Source organism: Sarcophilus harrisii, chromosome 4, assembly GCF_902635505.1.
Source record: "Sarcophilus harrisii chromosome 4, mSarHar1.11, whole genome shotgun sequence".
NCBI lineage: Eukaryota > Metazoa > Chordata > Mammalia > Dasyuromorphia > Dasyuridae > Sarcophilus > Sarcophilus harrisii.
Genome location: NC_045429.1, coordinates 277,551,041 through 277,575,153, shown reverse-complemented (window position 1 = coordinate 277,575,153; position 24,113 = coordinate 277,551,041). Strand labels below are relative to the sequence as shown.

The window sequence follows — 24,113 nt, the reverse complement described above, 5'->3', positions numbered from 1 at the left end:
TAGTCCTGTACTATATATCTATATCTATCTATATCTATATCTATCTATCTATCTATATATCTATATCTATATATATCTATATATATACATTTTTTTTTTTTTTTTTTTTTTGGCTGAGGCAATTGGGGTTAAGTGACTTGCCCCAGGGTCAAACAGCTAGGAATTGTTAAGTGCCTGGGGTTGGATTTGAACTCAGGTCCTCCTGACTTCAGGGCTGGTGTCCTATCTACTGCACTACTACCTAGCCTGCCCTATACTATACTTTTCAGTTCTTATCATCAGCCTTTCTTTTTAAATATAAAAATAAACACATGATTACAAGATTTAAAAAGAAAGGTCTTAACAAATATCAATACTTCTGTTTCATAGATATATTTTTAAAAAAAAATAAGCTGGATATCCAATGTGATTTCTCAATGCTTAGCACCTGGATTGTATATTCTTGCTGTGAGCTAAATCCAGTTTTATCAGTTATTTTTTTTTTACTTCTTGTCTTTGTAAAAGTTGTTTCAGCAGTATTGAATGATAAGTAGCATTTCAGACAATCTGGATGAACTATTTAAAGCCTTCTTTGAAATTGCCAACTGTGATATCATCCATTTAAGCTGGACTTTTCCTTCCTAAGCAAGGGGAGGTGAGTAGGATGTTATGGCGTGGCAGAGTCATTTGATACTTCCTAGCCATATTAGTTAAGGAAGTAGGCTTTTTAAGTTGCAGGTATAGATAATAGCTGGCAGATTTTCTCTGAAGTGATCCTGAAGGGCCATGTTCAAAATTCTGTTTCTAGGCTTACATTCTATTTTGTGTGAGAAGGCAGTGTGAGAATTCATTAGTGTATTTCACAATTATAAAACTATTTGGATTCCCTTAATGCATTGAGCTTTATGTAGATTGATTCTACATTAAAACAAATGCATATTTTCTAAAACAATTATTTTCTAAGTTGGGAAAAAATATTCTAGAATAATGTACTTGATCTTAAAGGTATTTTTACCACCAGTTAAGAAATTGTCAACTGTCAGTCACAATATCCTGAGCAATAGATGCTAATTTAACAGAGAAATTTCTTTTCTTTTTTTTTTTAATTTTTATTTTTTATTTAATAGCCTTTTATTTACAGGTTATATGCATGGGTAACTTTACAGCATTAACAATTGCCAAACCTCTTGTTCCAATTTTTCACCTCTTAGCCCCCCACCCCCTCCCCTAGATGGCAGGATGACCAGTAGATGTTAAATATATTAAAATATAAATTAGATACACAATAAGTATACATGACCAAACCGTTATTTTGCTGTACAAAAAGAATCAGACTCTGAAATATTGTACAAAGCCTGTGAAGGAAATCAAAAATGCAGGTGGGCATAAATATAGGGATTGGGAATTCAATGTAATGGTTTTTAGTCATCTCCCAGAGTTCTTTCTCTGGGCGTAGCTGGTTCAGTTCATTACTGCTCCATTGGAAATGATTTGGTTGATCTCGTTGCTGAGGATGGCCAGGTCCATTAGAACTGGTCATCATATAGTATTGTTGTTGAAGTATATAATGATCTCCTGGTCCTGCTCATTTCACTCAGTATCAGTTTGTGTAAGTCTCTCCAGGCTTTTCTGAAATCATCCTGTTCAGAGAAATTTCTTTACAGAAACTTATGAAGCAAGTAGTTTAAGTAGCATAATCTTTAAAGATACAGAAATTGAAGTTAAGCTAATAAATTAGCTTATTATTTATATATATAAAAATAATTGAAACCAAAACTCAGATCTTTTGATTCCATGTCTAATGTTCTTTCTCTTTCATTATTTAGTTGATGTTGATATCATTTTGTTTTTATTCCCAAATTTATTATATTTGACAACCATATGAATTGTGACAATTTTCTGAAAGACATTTGAGTATAAAGGAGCTTTTTTAGCACTGTGCAGAACAGTGACATTCATAGTCCCTTGTCTTCCAAAAAACTTAATCTCTCAGTAATCAAATTATAGACATCATAGACATCACTACAATTTTGTTCTCTAACTCTAGGGTGCGGAGTGAATTTACAAATACTTACAGGTAATACCTCGTCAGAGTATTTTACCCAATTAGAATGTAAGCTCCTTGATGGACATGGACTTTCTCTGTCTTTTGTGTTTCTCTCTTTCTCTGCCTCTTCTCAACTCCTTTCACATTGCCTGGGGACGTAATAATCACATAATAAATCTCATTGCCTTCTTATATAGTTAGATTTAGGTATATTTGCGAGATCAAGGGGACAATTAGGAAAATTCTACTGTGCCACTTTTTGAGAGGGGAATTTAGGTGTTAAAACTGTGGCATTTGGTGAGGAATACAAGTTGACTTTAATTCCCTCTGCCTACTCCCCACTATGCCTTTTGGAGCAAGGGAACAAGAAAAGTGGCAGACTTGTCAATTCCCTCTGGCTCTCGTTGATACTGCTTGGACAAGAGACAAGGACTACATCAGAGGCTGCTTCTCAAGTTGTCCTAGCAACAAGAAAAAAAATCCTTCCCTTGGGAACCTTGTGCCAACTTTTAGTTTCTCATTGTCTATGGGGAGCCTCAGGGTTCCCATAGAACTGACATGGAACTAGCAATTTGCTGCTGAGGACTCGAGGTCAGGGTGAGATAATAGCTTTTTCTCCCAAGTTAACAGGAGAAGCTGACTCAATATTTGGGAATTCCTCATAACTTTGAAACAATGGAGAAAGGAGGGATGTGTGAGAGAACGTGACATTAAAATGGAATTTTTGACTAGTCTGTTGTTCATATGTATATATATCTTATTCTATATCTTTATATGCAGCTTGTTGATCTATATGTGGTATTATTTCCTAAGGCTGCTAGATGGCACAGTGGAAATGTGCCAAACCTAGAGTCAGGAAAACTGGCCTCAGACTCTTAACTGTTGTGTAACTATGGGCCTTGTCACTTAACTCTGCCTCATGTGTTTCCTCATCTGTAAAAGGAATTTGAGGAAGAAATGGCAGACTACTCTGGTATCTTTGCCAACCTTAAATGGGTTCAGAAAGAGTTGAATACAACTGAAAATGTCTGGACAACAACATAATTTCTTTTTAAAGTCTTCCAACATTGGAGGAATACAGGAAGACATATTAATCCTTCTTAATTTCATACAGTTCCTTTTGATGCCACAGAATTTTCAGGAAACTTAAACACTTTAAACTATGCATGATCACAATGACTATTGATTAGTTACTAGCTTCTCTTTGAATTTTAGCTGGATTGGTTTTGTTCGTGTGAAAATTTAATAATATGTCTAATCAAAATTATCTCATTGTCTGATGTTTTGTATCTCTCTACTAGATCATAAACTCCCTATCCATAGATCTAATAATTTCTTTTTCTCTCTTAATTTGCTTATATCTCTTTATATCATTCTTTATATCAAAGTCATGTATCCATTTGGCCTTTTTTTGGTATATGGTGTGACACTGATTTAACATTTTTCAAATGGATTTTATTTAATAATGAATTCTTACCTTGGTAGCTGGATTCTTTGGGCTTCTCAAAGCACAACTGTTGCTTGTTTTGTTTTTATATATTGTGTACCTAGACTGTTTCACTTATGAAAATTAAAGCAAAAAGTACAAAATAGGAAAATAGAAAGTCCAAAGGAGATGAACAAAATTGCAAACAAAACCATTGAATGAATCAAAATCCAGAAGGTGGTTTTAAACAATAATAAAACTTGTAAATCTTTGGTTAATTTGATTTAAAAAGGAAAACAAAATTGCTATTATGAAAAATGAAAAGTAATTACCACCAAATAAAGAGGTAATAACAGAAAATATTAGCATTTTAGCCGAATTATGTGCTAATTAAACTGGCAACTTGAATGAAATTGATTAAATATTAACAAAAATATGAAAGCCTGGGGTGAACAGAATAATAGCTTCATAAATACTCAGTGAATAAGCCATGAATGAGCTCCTAAAAGAAGGGAAAAAATCGGCACCAGATAGATTTACAAATGAACTCTATGTAAACATTTTTAAGAATTATTAATTACAATACACAAAAGTTATTTGAAAAAAATAGAAAAAGAAGAGATCTTAAATTAATTTTTATGATACAAATACGGTTTTTGATAGCCAAACCATGAAGAATCAAAACAGGGAAAGAAGCTTCTTATAACCAATCTCAGTAAGGAATCGATTTAGAAAATTTTTGGTCATATATTAATGAGTAGGCTACTGTAATATATCACAAAAATTATACTTTTTGATCAGGTTGGGTTTATATTAGAAATGAAAGCTTTGGCTTGATATTAGGGGATATGATTGAACATATTAGTTATGATTACATAAAAAGATATAGAAATAACTTTTGGTAAAGCATAATACCCGATTTTCACTAAAAACACTAGAAAGTATAAAAATGGTTCTTTCCTCAATTTAATAGATATTATTTATCTAAACCCAGAGCCTGAATTTAGTGTAGTATGAGGATAAATTAAAGCTCTTTCCAGTGAGATCAAGGGTAAAGCAAGGACATCTGTAATCACTTATTTTTTGCTAGAAATTCTATAATTTTATTATATTATTTCTATTATATTTATTATATAATTCTATAGTATTCTATAAATAAGACCAAAAAAAGTAAATTGAGAGAAAAAGTATAGCCAAAGCATCAATCAAATATTTATTAAGCACCGTGGTAGATCTGCTAGATACACTCTTGGCAGCCTTTGCCTTCAAGGAACTTACAAGAGGAAACAAAATAGTGATTTTTGCACTTACTATGATGGTTTCTTTATAGAATCCTGGAGAGTCAACTAAAAAAATATTAAAATGACAACTGAGCAAAATAGAATGATTATAAAAAACCCACGTAAACATTAGCATTTCTGTATATTACCTGCAAAAACCAGAAGGGAAATTTCATTAAAAAAAACTATCAACTTTATAAAATATTGGGAATCTAATCTATCTATACAGAATTTATATGAATACAATTACAAACAAATCACAAATAAAGACAGTTCTAAATAATTGGGGACATATTCATTGTTTGTGAAAATAGGTTCAACAATTATGATAAAAGTGACAATAGTACTTAATTTATTTACCACCATACCAATGAAATTACCAAAGCAATGCTTTATATAGGTAGATACATAAATTTGAAATGGGCAATAAAAATGTGTGTTTTTTTATTACCATAATTCTATTATGTTTTACGTCTGGCAGACATCATGGTGGAGCAGTATTTTGTGTCTTAGAGTAAACATTCCAAGATGACAGTGGCCACTTTTCATTAGACCAAGTCAGGGTCTATAAACTCACAATTGGAACAAAGTTAGATACTACTAATTGTTAACAAAATGAGCTTTTCTTGGTCATAGGGGGGAGAAAAACATTCATAGGAAAGTACCTATTCACCAAGTAAGCATCCTGGATTCAGATGAATATAATTTTCCTGTTTTGGTGTTAGTCATCAGGCTTAAGCAGTCTGTAATCAGTCCCTAAAGTCCTTGGGGTTTTTTAATTTGGGACACCAAAAATGTAGCCTTTTAAACCTGAGCCAATAAAATCTTGAGGACAGTTTCATTTATCTTTTAAGGCAAGGCTGACTTAACTCTGTGTGGAATACGGCCTTAAGAAAAACTAGCCCATCCTAAGTGACAAGGTCTTAGGAAATAAAGTTCCTAATATAGTGAAATCTGTTTTAGTGCTAAATTTTTTATAAAGTATGAGGGATTCCTCTTAGATTTAGCTTTTAGGGCATAAGCAGATTGGTAATTCTATGTCAACAGATTTAGGCCATTCCAAACATAGGCATTTATGTCATTTAATAACATTTTTTCTTTTTCCTTTGCCTAATTGACAGGAACATCAGGGAAAGGTAGAGTGACTGACAACAAAAGTTCTTATCTTTGTGAACTTAAGGTAGTGCGAACACTTCTTAATGATGACTTGGAGAAAGGGCCCACTTCAGTGTGAACAATCTACCACAAATTCAGACCTCTGATCTGAGTCAGAATGAAATCATAAGAGTCTGACAGTATCAAAAGGCTTTTTATACTAAGTTAAGAGAGCATTTCTCAAGTGTTCTCTGAAACATATAATTAAATAATATAATTTGACTTCAATAAATTTGGTCCTTAAGAGGGCAACATATACAAATTAGTATAGAATAGCAAGAGTATTACTATATCCCTATGGAGGTATAATGCTCCTATAGGTGCTATTGATAATCCAAAAAAGAATCTGTCCTTGTTACTATTAAATAGTTCAACATTGGAAATGGATATAATTTTATCATTAGAAATAACATTGAAGAACAAGGCATCACTTGCTTTGGTTCATAGGTGGGCAGCTAAATGGTGTTATGGATAGAGTGCCACGCTTGGAATCAGAAAGAATCATCTTCCTGAGTGCAAATCCATCCTCAGACAAGTATTAATTGTGTGACCCTGGGCAAGTTGTTACTCCTATTTGCGCCAGTTTCCTTATCTGTCAGATGAGATATTGAATAAGGAAATGACCCAAATGGGGTCATGAAGATTCCAACAGAATTGAAATGAGTCAAAGACAACAACAACAAAAAAAACAACCATGGGATCATTCCATCTGACTTTCCACTGAAACCTTCCATACCATATGTATTGTATCCTCTATTGTAATGTTAGTTCCTTGAGAGCAGAAATTGCCCTTCTCTGCTCCCCATATCCCTATTGTTCAACAAGCACTTAACATGCTATATTCATTCATTAATTTCTGTCATAGTTATGTGGATAGAAGATCTGGTATTGTTTATTTGTTTGGGATTGAGGTGTACTGTTAATTTAGGTAGGAATAACTTCCTGGAAGATGGATTTTAAATTAAATCAAATTTATGGGAAGGATAAATGGTAAAACTAGCCTTCATTGAACATAACTTCATGTTTAATTTTTCTATTAAAGTTTGTTTTATATTTTAATTATTTTCCAGATTAAAACGTGTACAGTTATAAGGCAAATTTGCCTGTTTAGCTCTCAGCCAAGAACAAGGCTGGGGACAGGTCAAAGAGAATGTTGAACATATAGTCCTGGGAACTAAGCTTAAAGTCTTAGATTCTGTTCTTTCCTACCTGTATGAGTCACCTTATGGGCTGCTAGGCCTCGGTACCTATTTTTTGATTTATAAACTGAATGTGTTAATCAATTTCTAAATTCTAAATCTGAGATCTGGTAAGACTTGAGGGCTAGCCTTTGGCTCCCTACAATTCAAAAAAGGTAAGAGGGACCATCATTCCTTAGAATGATAATTGGAACAATTAGGCCCTCAGATTGAGTTTGGAAAGCATTTGATTTTATTTAATTGGGATAAGGAAGGATAGCAACATGGTGTAGAGTTGTGGTATGTTCAGAGTAGTGGAGATGGAAAATAATTTTGCAGAAGAGAGGGAAGATGTCCAGAGGGAAAAAATGGTAATAATTTTGTTATGGTAAAATCCTGAAATAGAGAGAAATGTATAGATTCTCAGCTATTTTGCAGAAGAGAAATCTTGTTTGTAAATGAATAAATACAGAAAGCAAAAGCTTTAAGTTCTAAATCTAGTGAAAGTTTTTACCTTCTCCCAGGATGACTCTTCCTTCTCCCTGTCCCTTTTAGAGACTTTTATAAAGGATATTTTTCCCTGTGGGTCAAAGTTATAACATTTGTGTTTTCTAAGTACAGAAAACAGTATTCTCAACTGTGATAATAATCAGACATTTGTCGTCTTATTTGATTTCTTTAAAATTTTTGAAATTGTTGGTTGTGTATTTTGAACCCTACCTATATTAAGCTGCTACTTATTATTATAAGCTGCTTATTTATGCTTTAGGAAAGAATTGAATAACAAGTTTGCGAGGGGGGGGGGGGGAAACAAAAAATAAGAGTTTTCCTTTGCCCTGAAGTGACTTGTTTGTTTATTAGTGTCTAGGTGCCTGGCCAGAAAATATTCTGCATACCTACCCTTCAAATTCCTTGTGTATCGATTAGAATGATACTGAATTTTTAGCTCTTTTCTTTTTTTCTTTTTTTTTGTCCCAGGTCCAGCAAGACTATGAATCTCTGTTCCAAATGCTTTGCTGGTAAGTGCAGTACAAGGTGGTTTGTTTTTGTTTTGTTTTGTTTGTTATTTGTTATCCTTAGACAATCTAAATCACATGGTTGGTGCTTCTTTTGGGTATATGCATGGGGTTTTGTTTTCTTAGTGCTTGTGTGAAATCAGATGCTCTTCACTTTGTTGCTTCACTTATTTGCTTAGTATTGTTGATACAGTCTTAAATGTATAAAATATAAGATCCTCTTGTGTATATGGACCAACTAAGTTTTACTTGGTAGAGTTTACAGATGTGTCTGATATGACCTTGAACTGTAAAACTCTTAATTTTAATATGACAATATTTCCCGTCATCCTGATTTGAATAATTAACTCCATAATGAGGAATGTTGTCTTCCCTCAATATAAACAGTTTACTGTTTGATCATGAGCAATTCATTTCTTTTTTCTGGGTCATTTCCCTCATTTATTAAAATAAAGTGATAGGTAGGTGGGTGTGTGCCCACACATTCGTGTGTGTGGTGTGTGTGTGTGTGCATTGGATGAGATACTCTCTAAGGTTCCTTTAAAAGAGTTCTAAAATTTTGGAAAGTTTGACTTCTTGGTTTATGAATCTCTATCAAACGAGGCCCTTCATATCCAATGTTGAGTCTCATTGTACTAAAATTAATTTCCATTTTTTCCACTTCATTTTCACTTACTTTAATTGTACTCTTTTTGATTTTCCATGAGAAATTAATCTCAGTATTACACTGTAATCTTGGAACCTCTAGATGTCAATTAATCAATAATTATTTATTGAGCATCTATATTGTGCGGGGACCATACTAAGTGCTGGAATTGCCAAAAAGGACAAAAGACAGTTCCACCCTTCAAGACTCATAATGTAATACAGGGTATATACAGCAAGTGTGCAAACCAATTATGTGCAGTATAAATAGGAACAATAAGAAGGGAAGACACTGGAATTAAGAGTTTGGGAATGTTTTGATTGGGATTCTAAGAAAATCTGGGAAACGAGGAGAGAGTGCATTCCAGGCATGGAGGGCAGCCCCCAAAAAATTCTCGGAGCTGAGAGATGGACCGTTCATGGAACAGCTAGGAGGCTGGTATCACTAAATTGAAGCCCATATATTTGAGGAGCCAAGGTATAAAAAGATTGGAAAGGTAAGAGTGGGTTAGACTATGAAGGGCAGGAGTTAGGGAGCCCAGGGGAACTTGTGTAGTAGAGGAATAATATGGTTGTATCTGTGCTACAGGAAAATCACTTTTGTGGCTAAAAGGAGGATGGATCAGACTTGAGGCAGATAGACACACCAGCAGGCTGTTAAAATAAAATGAGGAGATGAAGGTTCTTATCAGGGCAGTGGCATTATCAGAGAGAAGGGGGAACAGTAAAAGAAATGTTACAAAGGTGAAATTGACAGGCATTGCCCCTAGATTTGGGTACTGGGATTGGGGGAGGGGAAAGTAAGATTATAGTGAGGATTTGAAAAATTGTGATTTGACAAATAGTGAGAGCCTAACAAACTAAGGAACATGGTACTCTGTGAAGTTTGGAAGTGTTGGAGAGAAAGATATAATGAACTCAGTTTTGAATCTAGAGTTTAAAATGTGATGGAGAGAAAGATATAATGAACTCAGTTTTGAATCTAGAGTTTAAAATGTGAACATATAGTTTGAGATTTCTGAAAGGCATTTAGAAATATGAGACTAGAGTTCAAGAAGTTATGTCTGGATAGGTAGACTTGAGGGAGAAGAGAATGTAGAAGAGAGCCCTGTGAGAGTACCTTATGATTAATTAGATTGGTAATACCTGAGTGAGAACTGATCAGAGGAGACTGAGAAAGGAGTACTCCGATAGATAGGAGGAGAAATAGGAAAGAGTGGTGCCTCAAAAATCCAGAAAGAGATTATTCAGGAGAAAAGGATGGTCAATATGTTAAATAGTAAAGAGAAGTCATGAAGAATGTTTGATTAGAAGTTTGATAGTATAGCAAGGAAGAGCTATATGGCACAAATGGATAGAGAACTGTCTGTGGAATAAGGAAGATCTGAGTTCAAATGTGACCTTAGACACTTCCTAGCTATGTGATCCTAGGCAAGTTATTTTGTTTGCTTCAATTTTCTCATCTGTAAAATAAGATAGAGAAGGAAATGGCAAACCACTCTAGTATCTTTGCCAAGATCACCCCAAATGAGGTCATAAAGGTTCAGCTATGACTGGAAAATGAACACAATATACCATGGTGAGTATAGTAAAAATCAATGTTTTCAGTCTGCTGAAAATTCGAGAATTTTTTAATGGTTTATCATTATTTCCTAACTAATGTTCACAATAGACACAACAGTTAATTTACTTCCTGATATTTTACATAAATAAATATATAATATATCTATATAATTATATATTTTTTGGAAACTGAACATATGTCACAAATGTAAATAAATGGATCTTCATTGATAATAAACTTTAACCTTGAATATGTATTTCTTTTTATGTTGAGACTTTATCTAAGATATTCCTTTTATGAGCATGGCTTTTGGAAGAGTCAATTACCTTTTTTTTTTTTGGCTGAGGCATTGGGTTAAGTGACTTGTTCCAGGGTCACACAGCTAGGAAGTGTTAAGTGTCTGAAGCCCCATTTGAACTCAGGTCTTCCTGACTTCAGGGCTGGTGCTCTATCCACTGAACCACTTAGCTGCCCATTTTGCCACCTAGCTGCCTCCAATTACTTGTGAATAATTTGCTCTACTTTTAAGTTCTCCAAATTATAGTTAATTAGTATTGATCTTTATTGAAACAGATCAAAAATTTTAAATTCATATTTCCCCCCAAAAAACTATTGTAATTTGGATTTTTTTTTCTTTTCCCCTTTTAGTTTGGTTGTTTCTTGTTTCTTCTTTAGGTCACAGATCTTTATGTTTTTGGCAGTTTTATGGCATTTGTTGACTGTTCAAGTTTTCCTTGAAATCGTTGGTTTAGAATTTTAATAAAGGGAGTTTTCTTCATTCTAGAGCGAGGAATTCCATGTCTTCTCTATAGGAGTCATTTTCTCCCCTCTCCCCTTCCTTTCTCTTCCTTTTCTTGAATGTAGTTAGCTGGGGAGAGAAGGAACAGTAGTCAATTTTTGAAAGTCTCATTTGGTGAGTTCATCTGGGGTAAATTGTAGCAAAAATCAGAATTGTGAAACACTAGTGGAGAAGAGTGCACAGTATGAAAATTATTTTTGTCAAACTCCAAATCAATGCTTTAAAAATGAAGTGAAAAATTGCTTAAAAATAAACAAAACTTCATGTGACAATGTGAATTGGTGAGATTTGTGAAATTTCTTCTGGAAATAAATTTATGTAATAGAAAATACTTTGTACATAATACTTTTGACTGCATTATTGAAGTGTAAAGCAGAGAAGTGTATTCACCATTTTTCTTGAGATAGTGGATTATGCCATTGCTAGTTTGTCAGGCAGGGAGGAGGGAAACTAATGTAATAATGTTCTCTTGAAAGAAAAGCACATTCCCAAAGTAAATACCACTTCTAAGCCATTTTCTTTTGTTGTCATTAGTCCCTTGTATTCACATAGGTTACTCGGATAGTAAGAGTGCAATAAAAGGGACAAAAGGGTAGGCAGACTTGGTTACTTTTTAAAAAGAATTAATGAAAAAAATGCTTGGGAAGGTGAAACCCCAGCAACAAGTTTCCTTCAGCAGTCCATTTTTTATAGAGGATGTGTAGTTCTGGCTACTTCCATCAACTTTGGAGAAAACAAGGATTTGAATTCATTGTTGTAGCCCCAGAGAGGCTTGAAAGGAAACCATTTTGGCAAATGTTTAAAAGGCCTTATCAATTATTTATGCTGGGTTTTTTTTTTTTTTTCCCTAGATTGTAATATATATTTGATTTCTCTCCCAGGTCTAAGTTATCAGTTGTCTACTTTCAGTACCTGGACTTGAAAATTACTTTTTGACTTGGATTTAATCATGGGAAATTCCCAGATTGGCAACTATTCTCTTCAAATGGTGAAGTCACTAGACTTTATTTGGAGGTTACCTAAATAGCTTTATGGATGTGTGTGTGTGTGTGTGTGTGTGTGTGTGTGTGTGTGTGTGTGTGTGTGTGTGCATTCTTTAAAGAACTTTGCTTTTTTATAGCTTTATTGTACTAAAATTCTCTAGGAAATTCTGAAGTAGCCTGGATAAATCAATTTAATCATATTCTGAAGATAACCATAACAGGTTTTGTTTCCTCCAAGAGGTAATGAGTAGATGAATACTTCCATAGGATGCCACTAAGGTTAATTTTCCTAAAAACTAATTTTTACATTTCTTTTCCTTCTGTCACTGTTTATTTCTCTTTCAGTGTCTTTATTTCATACCCCTTTTGATAATCCAGTTTCCTCCCTCACAAAAAATCATACTTTTACATATCTCGAGAAAACTGTCTCAGCACCTACTAGTATCTCTCTTAGGACCAAGAATAATCCAAGAAGAGAGACAACAATCACTTAAAACCTATGCAAGGATTTTTCCATCTGTTGGGATGTTTTTATGTGTGGATTTTATAGAGAATACACAGAGACAATAAAACCTTTTTAATTCTAGTGAGACTGAATGGAAATTTGTAATAATTTGGACTGTAGCTAGATTTATATGATCTATACAGCCTTAGAAAAAGTTCTTGTTTTGTACAGTTACAGAAAGAATTTTTAACAGTATTAAAGGAGTAAATTATTTTCCAGTATCTTTTTCTCTAAAAGTATCATTTATTAATATAACAATCAATGTATTTATAACAAATTCTGCTTTTTTGCTTGTTAATTTAGATTACTTGTTTTTCAGTTGTATCAGACTTCTCATGACCCCATTGGGAGTTTTCTTTGCAAATATTAGAATAGTTTGTTATTTCCTTCTCCTGATGATTTTACAGATGAAGAAACTGAGGCAAATAGGGTTAAGTAACTAGCCCCCAGGATTACATAACTAATAAGTGTCTAAGACAAGTTGTTTATATATTATTGATTTTTTTACTTTTAATCCTTAATTTCAGAATATATGCCCTTTTCTCAGCAATTATTTTTATTGGAAGATTAAAATGAGGGATTTCTTTTTTAAATCAACTATTAAAAAAGTTCGGTAAAACCAATCAATATCATCTTTCTAACTACATATAAAACATTCCACATCTTTAATCCCTCACTAAGGGAAGAAATGGGGAAATATATTTTCTTAGGGTTTTTTTGGAGGGTATTATTTTTGTATTTTGTAATTTTTTTTGAAAATTCTTTAGTTTACATTTTTAATACATTCATTAAGTTCCACATGAGTTTCAGTTACTGAGATAATACTATATATGTAATGACTGATAGTTGAATAAGAGCTAATAGCAGAAAAACTTATAAAAATCTCAGGAAAGCTTGCTTATATTTTAGTTATGAGGAATAAACAATTTTTAGTGCAGCTAAAACCCTATATCTTTGCTAAATAAACTTGTATAAATAATTTGACGTCTCTAAATTCAAAGATTTATATTTCCTAGTTTCAGTACATAAAATTATTGAATAGGCTTGAATGCCTTGATATGCATATATAATGATATATTAAAATTTTTTTTTTAATTTTCTCTTCCTTTCTGCCCTTATTGAGGAAAAAAGAAAGTAAAAATTAAAACCTTTGTAACAAATATGTATGGCATTGTTGGTGGAATTGTGAACACATCCAACCATTCTGGAGAGCAATTTGGAACTATGCCCAAAAAGTTATCAAACTGTGCATACCCTTTGATCCAGCAGTGCTACTACTGGGCTTATGGGCTTATATCCCAAAGAGATACTAAAGAAGAGAAAGGGACCTGTATGTGCAAGAATGTTTGTGGCAGCCCTCTTTGTAGTGGCCAGAAACTGGAAACTGAGTGGATGCCCATCAATTGGAGAATGGCTGAATAAATTGTGGTATATGAATATTATGGAATATTATTGTTCTGTAAGAAATGACCAGCAGGTCATAGCTTGTTGCTATTTGCCAAACATCAGATTATTCTATTGTTTTTTTCCATAAAATTCTTTTGTCCAGGTTATTGATACACATTCTTTATTTTTGAAGTAGAGTTTCAAAAAGCCTCCTGCTTTCTTAGTTCAAACCTTTTATTTGAAGGCTGGTAACTATATCTTTAGTAATATGCCCTAGAAAGAACTGCCCACTGCCCAATAAAATGGTGACTAATAGTAGGTTTTAAATGGTGAATAGAATGGAACTCTTGGTAAGCACCTGATATCCAGAAAATGCCACATTAGTTTGAGGACCAAGTGATTAGTGAATAATTAATAATTAATAGTGAATCACGGTTCTCTTTAAGGTAAATGAAGCAGTTTTTTTTTTTTTTTGAAGATGTTATGTAGATCATGTCAAAAATAATGATCTTTTCTAAAGAGAAATCAGTCTCAATACTATCTGATAAATACCAAGAAAAGCAAAGTGCCTTTTAGGTCCATTAATAGGGAAGTTGAAGAAATCAATAGCTCTTGTTTCTATTTCAAAGTAGCTCTGGTTATCTCCATTTGCTTTATTCTTATTCTCTACATTGTTTCTTTTAGAAAACTGCCTGTTATAAGCTTAATTCAAACAAATTGATAGAAATAACCCTTCAAAGCCTAGAATATTGTTTTGGAGCTTCCTTTCTAATTTCTATGTAAATACTTTCAGTGACAATGTATGTCAAATTAGAAAGACATTTTAAGGGATCAGTTACCAGATAAATATTAAATTACATGTTCATGTGCTCATGAGTACATATGAGAATAAGTAATATGATTAGATGGAAGGGCTTAAGTGAAATTTTTTGGTGAGTAAGTGGGTAAGGAACTTCCTGTGATGTCCAGGGGCCTTTTCTGAGGTTGTATACAAAGTTGTTCCAGATTATTTTTTGGGAAGAGAGATGTTCTGGAAAACTTTTCTATCTTTTCTATCTGTGCTCTTTTTAGTAGCTTAGTGCCACTTAGAGTTAATTGGATTCATCAGGTAGCTAATGTACAACAGTAGAATTAAGTTTTGGATTTTGGAGTCACAGAAACTGGATTAAAATCCTAGATTGGCTACTTGCGACTGATCTGATTTGGGGCATTTTTATATGTTTTATATCTCTGGGCATTTTTCCCCCTCATCTGTAGGGAATTGGGCTGATCAAAGCCTCTTAAACTTAAACAATGACCTCATATGGGAATTTTGTGGCTGACTGTGAAGGGTTGCAAAATTCTGATTTACTATCAGAAAATGTTTGATTTGTATACTTATTTTATATACCTATGTGCTGGGGTCATGTAAAAATTTCTCTGGAAAAAAGGTGGGTTTGCAAGTGGAAAAAATTTGAAAAGCTTGAAAAGCTAGTCTAGATGATCTCTTTAGCTCTTGTGATCTACTACTTTAGCTACTTCATACAAAACTAAAACATTTATATTTCTTGCTTGAGCTGTTGGTTGAAGAAGGGAGACAGTTTCATTTTTATTTATAAATTTGAGAGGCAGTGTAGCATGTTGGACAGATGGTTGACTTTTGAATTAGTGATCTGGGTTCATGTTCTTGTCTTTTATACCCTGGATAGATCACTTAATCTCTAAAGATCTCTAACAGCTTTCTAAAATTACAAATTTCAGATGAATTGTTAATCTGAATGAATGAGGAAGTTTGGATCATTAACAATTATAGATTTTCAACATTTAAATGGGCCTAAAATATTGTTTGGTGTACTATCCCTACAAATACATAATTACCTTCTAAAAAATTGCTGCCAAATGATGACTTATCTATTAGCCTTTAATTGAAGAACCTCTGATAATAGGTAGTTAGTGTCCAAGTAGATGGCTTATTCCATTTCAGAACAATTCAAATTATTAGTTTTTTTATTTAGAGTCAAAAATTTTCTATCCTATTCTTCCTGATTCTGTTATCTTGAAAATTCCTTCATACTTTCTTCCTAGTAGGAAGTTTCTTCATGTTTTTTTTTTTCTTCCTTTTTTAAAAAATTCAATTTAATTTATTTTTCTACACTTGTTGACCTTCTTTTGGTTGTGCTCCATTCTGTTAATTCTCTCTCTATATAGGAACTAGAATTCCTGTAACATGGCCTAAGATTATTCCATTACCTCTTTTGATGCTGTTACACTATTCAGTCAGCAAGTTTGCAGTTAATTAAAATGACTGGTCTTTTTCCATATGAAGTATTCTCTAATCATGTCTTTTTTGGTCTGTACTTAAATAATTTTTTTTAACATATTTGAAGGACTTGGGTATTCTTATTAAATCTTTTTACATTTGGCTTATCATTCTATCCTGTTGTGAACCTTTTGGATTCCAGTTGTGTTATCTAGTGTGTTAAAATAACTCCTCTAGTGTGTCTTTTATATATTATTTGTTCTTCAGATTCTGTTTTCTAAAAAGTATCCAGGTATATGTTTGTTATTAAGGTATTTGAATATGTAAAATAATTTAAATGCTCTAGTCCTGGCCATTCTTGTCATTTCTTAATAACATCAGTTCTATATTATTGTGGTATAAGAAATGAAAGCCTGATGATTTCAGAAAAACTTACATAAATTGATGCAAAGGAAAGCAAGTTCCTTTAATTAATTAATTAATCACAAAATGATCAATATGGACATATTTTACATGATTGCGCCTTTATAATCTATGTGAGTTATACTGTCCAAGGGGGAGGGAGTAATAGAATTTGGAATTTAAAACTTAAAAAAAGGTAAGAAATTGTTTTAGCATATAATTGGGAAAAAAGTATTTAAAAATAAAAACAGTTCTAGAATGAAGGGATCACTATCGTTAATTGTTTAATTTTAATAATTTTGCTTGGATTGATTGTTTTTAATATTTTAGGGCAAAATATTAATATTGTAAAGATATTCGTGGACTAAAAGATAGTATCCTATTCTGGTGAGAATGTAGTCTGTGTGGTCTTAAAAGACAAAAGCAAATTATAAAACTATTTTGTAAATTGTGTGTGTAAATTGAGAGAATATATATTCTGAGGTATCATGGTACAAGAGCATGAGAAACTATTATATATGATTGTATATGACAAGTTCACGAGAAAATACCCTGCAATGAAGCAGCAGAAAGGCAAGTAAACCTGAAGATGATCCCAAAATGTATATGGGAATGTATTAGCAGTTTTGAATAAATGTGTTACATTTCATTTGTCAAAAATTCATATGGTAACAAAGGCTGTGTTTTATCTTGGGATCCCTCAGTGGCTATTTGATTTCAGAAATGAAAAAAAAAAATTAGAGGAATGTTGTTATGAACAGCTTATTTGTTGCAAAGGGGGAAGTATTTTTGTCTAGTACATTTTCTACTTCTTAGGTGAGATCTCCATTTTTTAACATCTTTGCTATTCCATGAATATCTTATTCATATAACTTTAAGCTCATTAACCTTGCTTTCTGCATTGCATATTGAAACACCATTTCTAATTTAGTCCCCTGTGTTTCTGCTTCACAAATGATTTTTTAAAAATTTGGAACAATGACTTAATTGCAATGATGCTTAGCTATTGTCAAGTCTGAAGGCAAAGATGAGTTATATGTTTAGATAGTAGAACCTCTTCAGGTTTCATTTGTTAAAACTTTCTTGTCTGTGGCTTCATTTGCTAATACATATATGCATAATAGTTGAAAAAATCCTCTTTCTTGTTCTATTCATATGGAGCAATTTGGTTGAGTTATGGAAAAGCTTGTGCTCTGCTTTGTGTATTTGCTCATTTGGAAACCTTGTATAGTTTATAGAGACACTAGTGATTTGTTCCCTAGCCTCCCTGTGGATTTTGTTCCATATTACAATCTAATTCCACGTCCGTGTCGTGCACTCCTGAGCCGTTAATTTGTACATTTCGATGCAGTTTGTTTCATCGTGTTTTTGTAATCCAAACTGAATGTAACGAGCTGTGTGCTTTGGGGACCGAGCTTTGCCTTGCCAATTAGAACAAAGTGGTTACTGAGAGAGAGTGTGCTTTAAATAAAACATGGCACCTCTGAGTGCGACTGACACTCACTGGGGAATAAAGAGATGGTTTAACTTTTGGACTAAGAAAGAATAGGCTACTGTCTAAGATCAGTCCTTAAAGAGGGAGATGAAGGTAATTTATTTGCCTTTATAAATAACATAAGATTGTAAATTTTTCACATGTGACTGATCATATTTAGAAGTTTGCTTTTCGAAGTTTAGTAATTATGGTCATATCGGGTATCTACATAAAAATTCTTTATTAGAATATCAGTCTCCTCTGATTTCTAATTCCCAACCATTTGTTCCAAGGGAAGGTGAACATATAAAGCAGGTGGTATAGTTATAGCTTCGAAGCCAAATTCCTTCTGACTTTGTCCCTACTCGACCTTTATAGTTATTGTTTTTAGGATGAATACAAAGGCCTGGCATTAAAGTTTGCAGCCCTAGGTAGCAACTCCCTTTACTCAATTTGTTGCCAGAACCTGTTGATTTTATATTTGCAGCATCTCATATACTTCTATTTCTTTCCCTCAACAGTGCCACCATTGTAGTGCAGGCCCTTATCACCATCACTTGGGACTATTGCAGTAGCCTGCTGCTTGATCTCCTTGCTTCAAGTCTCTCCACTCTAATTCATTCTCCATTCAGTTGCCGATGTAAATTTTTTGAAGTGCAAGTCTGACCATATCACATCTCACCCTCAAGTATTTCCTTATCACCTATAGAATCAAAAATAAAATGCATTGTTTTGCATCCAAAGCACTTAATAAGTTGGCCTCTTTCTTTTTTTGAGTCTTCTTATCCCTTAGATCTTCTCCCCAACTCCACATATTCTTTGATCAAGTGACACTGGCTTCTTTGCCATTTCTCACTCAAAAAATCCCATCTCTAAACAGCAAGTGTTTTCCCTGGCTGTCTGCCATGTTTGGAATTCTCTCCTTCCTCATTGATGCTTTTTGGCTTTACTGTTTTTTTCAGGTCCCAGCTACAGAACACCTTTCTGTTGATTATTTTCAGTTTAACCATATATATACACATCTTGTTTTTACACGTTGTTTTTGTTATCTCTCCTATTAGACCATGTGCTCAACAAGTGCAGAGGCTTTTTGCTTTTTGCTTTTTTTTTAAGCAATGTCTAGCATATGTGTTTATTGACCAAATATAAAACACAAACATAAGTTAACATTTCAGTATTTAAAGAGCAAAAAAGAAAGTAGTTGTGATAAATGTTTATTGTTTCTGTTTAACTTCATTTTGGTCTCCTGTCATTTAGTATTTCACTGATTCTCATTCATTTCCCACCAATTCTCCCCCATTCTCCCTTGTAACTAGTATAATTTAGCAAAAGAAATCAACACATTGACTTGACTTTTTTTAAAAAACATATTTCATTCACCCTCTTATCCTTTATTTCTTTACAAGATGTGGGAAGGATGCTTTGTCACCCCTTTTTTCTTAGATGTGTCTGTTAACCCCTTGGAGAACTCTGGATCTGTATTCAAATCCTATCTGTGATGCTTTGTAGCTGAGTCACCCCAGGCAAGTCCTTTAACCACTGTCTACCTCAGTTTCTACATCTGCAAAATGGTGATAATAGTAACACCTGCTTCCAGAGTTATTGTGAGAATCAGATAAGATAATATTCATAAAAGACTTAACATACCTTAAAATACTATATAAATGTGAGCTATACCTGCTATTGTTATTCTGGTCATGAATTGATCAGAATTCTGAAGTCTCTTGTAGCTTGTTTTTTTTTTTTTTTAATATTATTAATGTTATATTTTTAAGTTGTTATCCTTGTTCTGTTTGTTTTCCACTCTATCAGTTCATATGACTCATATCAGGTTTCTTTAATTTTGTCCCATTTATAGTTCTGGCATAATAACATTATATTTAGGTGTGTATATATGTATACATGTTTAATATATACACAGCACATATCTACATATACATATAGACACATACCTACGTGTGTATGTGTGTGTATATGTGTGTGTGTGCACGCTGTATGTATGTGTGTGTGTTATGTTTGGTTTCAGACATGTCTGACTCTTCAGGACCTCATTTTTGGGGGCAAGGGGATTTCTTGGCAAAGATATTGGAATGATTTGTGCTTTCCTTCTCCAACTTTTATTTTATAGGTTAGCAACTGAGGCAAAGAGGGTTAAATGATTTGTCCAGGATTACACAGCTGCTAAGTGCCAAAGGCCAGATTTGAATTCAGGAAAATTGAATCTTCCTGATTCTAAATCTAATGCTCCCCTCACTTGAGTAACCATCACTGTGCTATCTTCTTGCCCTACCTAAGTGCCCTGGATTTAGATGTCATGATATACCATAATACCATTGTACTTTTTTAGCCATTTCTTAATTAACAGGCAACTAGCTTGTTTCTATTTCTTTGGTACCACAAAACTTGTTGCTGAAAATCATTTTTCCCTTTTGCCTATTGTCTTTCACTTTCAAAAGGATATATGTCTTTGCCTAACTGTGGTACATAATTTAATTAAATTTGAGGTATAGTCTCAGAATGTTTTCTTGAGTGGTTTTGGACCAATTTATAGTTAAACAAAGTGTTTCCCAGTAGCTTTTTCAACAATTGCCATTTTCCTCTTTTGTCACTTCACTCATCTGATGCATGTATGGTAGTTATAGAACTGCTAAATTTAGAATAGCTGATGAGTGAGATATTCTAAACTTTTTCATATTTTGTTTCAGAAAGAAATTGTGCCTTACTGATCACCTTTAAATTAAGATAATAAGAACCTTTTTTTTTTTTTTAACAGATGGGCAGATCAAATGATCTGTCAGAATATAGCCAAAGAGGCACCAGGATTTGAGGAAACTCGGCAGTAAAGAATTTTTTAAGAGTACTAGCTTATTAAAGCCTATGGAAATATATGGGCTTTGGGATGATGAAAATTTAGTTCTTCATATGTTTCTTTAAAAAATACTTTTTTTTTTTTTTAAAACCATTGATTTCTGAAAATAGCTTATTTTGTTGTGGTTCCAGGAGGAAGTTACAACTCTTGAAAAGCAAAATACCTTTTGCTGTGGATAAAAATGAAGGGTTGGGAAAGAATTTAAAATCTGTAGAGTGACTCTAGAAAAGCAGTTGTGCTACTCCTTCAGACAAAACAAAAACAAACAGTCCTCACACAAAGAGATAAACATAGAAAATAATGTTACATTGTAAAGAACTATTAACAAACTGATCATTAGTATTTAACCTTAAATTGTCCTAATATAAAGGAAAAATTAGTTGGATTTTAGGAAGGCTTAGATAGTAAGTAATATAGTAATAGTGGTAATTTTAAAATTCCTGTCTTGATTTTGGATAAATCTTAAACAAAAACATAAAAGAAAAGGAACACTATAGAACTGAACAAATTCCTGGAAAAACTAGAGCTAAAAGAGCTTTGATATCTAAATGAAACTGCTCAAGAATGTAAGTATTTCTCAGTACTACATGGAGCTTTTGCAAAAATCGACCATGTATTAGGGCACAGAGAACTGGCAAATGTAAAAAGACAGAAATAGTAAATACATCATTTAAAAAGACTACAACATAATAAAAACATAGTAATCACTGCAGAGAGAGCAGAAACAGATAATAATAGGAAGGTAAATTCCATTCTAAATGACTATAAAATGCATAAAATATTTAGGTATCAGTCTAACAAAGAACAGGAGAAAGTTGTATAGATTGAACTACAGAGTTGTTCATTTTTTTTTTTTTTAAATAGAAACAAGGAACAACTTAATTATCTGGAGGAAAAAAAATGTACTTGTGGCAAGGATATGCCAATATAATAAAAATAATAATATACCCAAAATTTATTTATAATTTTAATGCTATACCATAAATGTTTGTTAATGTCACACAGGACCTGATTTTTAGTGACAGATGGATAGTTAATAATAATTAATAATAATAATAATGGATAGTTAATAATGATTTTAAATATTAAGATGCAACTCTGGTAAAGAATATTTCCTAACATTCAGAAAACAAGTGATTAATGCTCAAACTTTTGAGTTTTTGAGATGATAAAAACCAGCCACATTTTTCCTGACTCAATTCTACTGGGATGATTTCCTTGGAAGGGAAAAAGCATTGGATTGGATTTAGAAGGTGTGAGTATGTGTCCTTAATCTGACATTGCCTATATATGTGACTTTCCATGTCTCAAACTATTTTCTAACCCATAAAATAAGAATACTACTTATGCCACCTATCTCATATGGTAGTTTGTCAGCAAAGTGCTCTGTAAAATAAAACTGTATGTAATTCATTAGTATTCTCAGAAGACTGTAGTGGGATATCATATTTTTTTTCCTCTGTAAAAACTTTGTGCTTCAGGTCAAAGTTTATCTTTGTTGAACTGAAAATTGACAATTTAAATCTGTTTTTCCTTTCTTCTTTGACAAGAGGGCTTGAAAGTTTTGCTCTTCTACCTCAATTTGAGATTTATTTTTTGTCTCCCTTAGAAAGGGAATCAATGATAGAATATGTTTGGTGGCAGTTGCCACGTCTGGAGTTATTACTAGATTGAAGAATGATACTCATTTCTTTTAGTCCAATCATCTATTCTTTGTTGTATTTGCTTTAATGCTATTTTTTCCACCCTCAGTAAACAAACTCTTGATCAGTAGTGACAGTGTTGCCTAACCACATGAGAAAAACAAGTAGGATGATACTGGCGAAGATAATCTTTTATTTCACACTGATACATTCCCTATGTCTGACAGCAAGGCCGGTGCATCACTTAATGGCAGTTCCACTTATGGTTTAATACTGAAAGCTCTTGAGAAACCATTTACACACTGTATTTTGACAGTTCTGCTTACTTTATTTGTTATCTGGGGTTGAGGGGTGGAATTTCATTTAGAGACCTTTTTAATTGAATATAAAACATCTTGGAAAACTGTGGAGTTTTTGCATTGAATGATCACTAGCAACTTAAAGCAGCTCTATCACCTGTGAGAGAGTCTTTGAAAGAAAGGAAATACTTGATTCATATGCATTCATAAATATTTTAAGAGTATGCCTCTGTTGAACAGCTTCAATTTATTTTAAGCTTCATTTCTTCTTTTAATATTCTAGGCATATCTAGTTCATGCATAAATATTTCCATATGTGTTTGACCAGTATAGTTGTTTCATTGACAAAGGAGAAGGGGCTACAGGTAATATTCAGGTAACTAGCACTGCCTGTTAAAACAGCACATTTTTGTTGCATTCTTTAACATTCTAAACTTTCATTTAAAACTTCCCAGAATATATGTAGAAATTAGATGTAGAATACTTAATGTATAGATTCAGAAATAAAGAATTGGGAAACATTGGAAGCACTATACTAATGTGTCAGAGACAGAGAAAGAAAAGGAGAGGAGAAAAGAGATTTAGTTGTAATCAAGGGAGCTCTTTTGAAATAAAATGGAAAGGTCAGATTTCATGTATTTGTTCTTATTTGAGCTTCATGTGGCACAACAGAAATTCTTCCACTTCTGGTTAATAAGAGATATACAGAGTTAGTAGTGTCCGGAACACCTGACATTATTAGTACTTTTGTCTTCTGCTCAGCTCGACCCTGCCATTGGAGAAAAATGACACATTCTACATTTTCAGGACTTTTTCTCACACATCTTTGCAATACACAGAAAAATAACACTTAGCAGAACGGGGTTCTCTTTAGTTGAGGAGTTAAAATCCTCAATGGCAAGTACAAAATAAAGTAGGATATTTATGAAGATAGTTTTGTAATTGCTTTTTTTCTTTTTGATGTTTTGCCAGGCCATTGTCAGTCAACAGTTATTAAGCACCTAATATATAGTGGGGCCTTTGTAAAATCACTAGGAATACAAAGAAAGACCAAGTTAGTCCTTCTTTTCCAAAGAGAGTTCAATCTGCTCTCAACTCTTTTTTGTCTCCCGCGTCCTAACAACAACCAAAAAAACAAACTCATGATAACAGACAAAATAAAACAAAGTGTTTAGTTTGTTTATTGAGGAGAAAGCAGTGTTAAAAATGAATATGTGTAATACG

At 33.0% G+C, this 24,113-nt stretch overlaps 1 protein-coding gene across 5 annotated transcripts in view; it reads left to right on the top strand.

Moving 5' to 3' along the window:
• The window catches only part of ZFAND3 (zinc finger AN1-type containing 3), a 304,527-nt gene that overhangs the window by 78,848 nt on the left and 201,566 nt on the right, over window positions 1-24,113 (top strand). For all 5 annotated transcript variants that reach the window (XM_031964925.1, XM_031964924.1, XM_031964929.1 and 2 more), the window contains exon 3: window positions 8,044-8,084. In XM_031964925.1, the coding sequence (XP_031820785.1) occupies window positions 8,044-8,084 (41 nt within the window). The remainder of the gene's footprint in view (window positions 1-8,043; window positions 8,085-24,113) is intronic.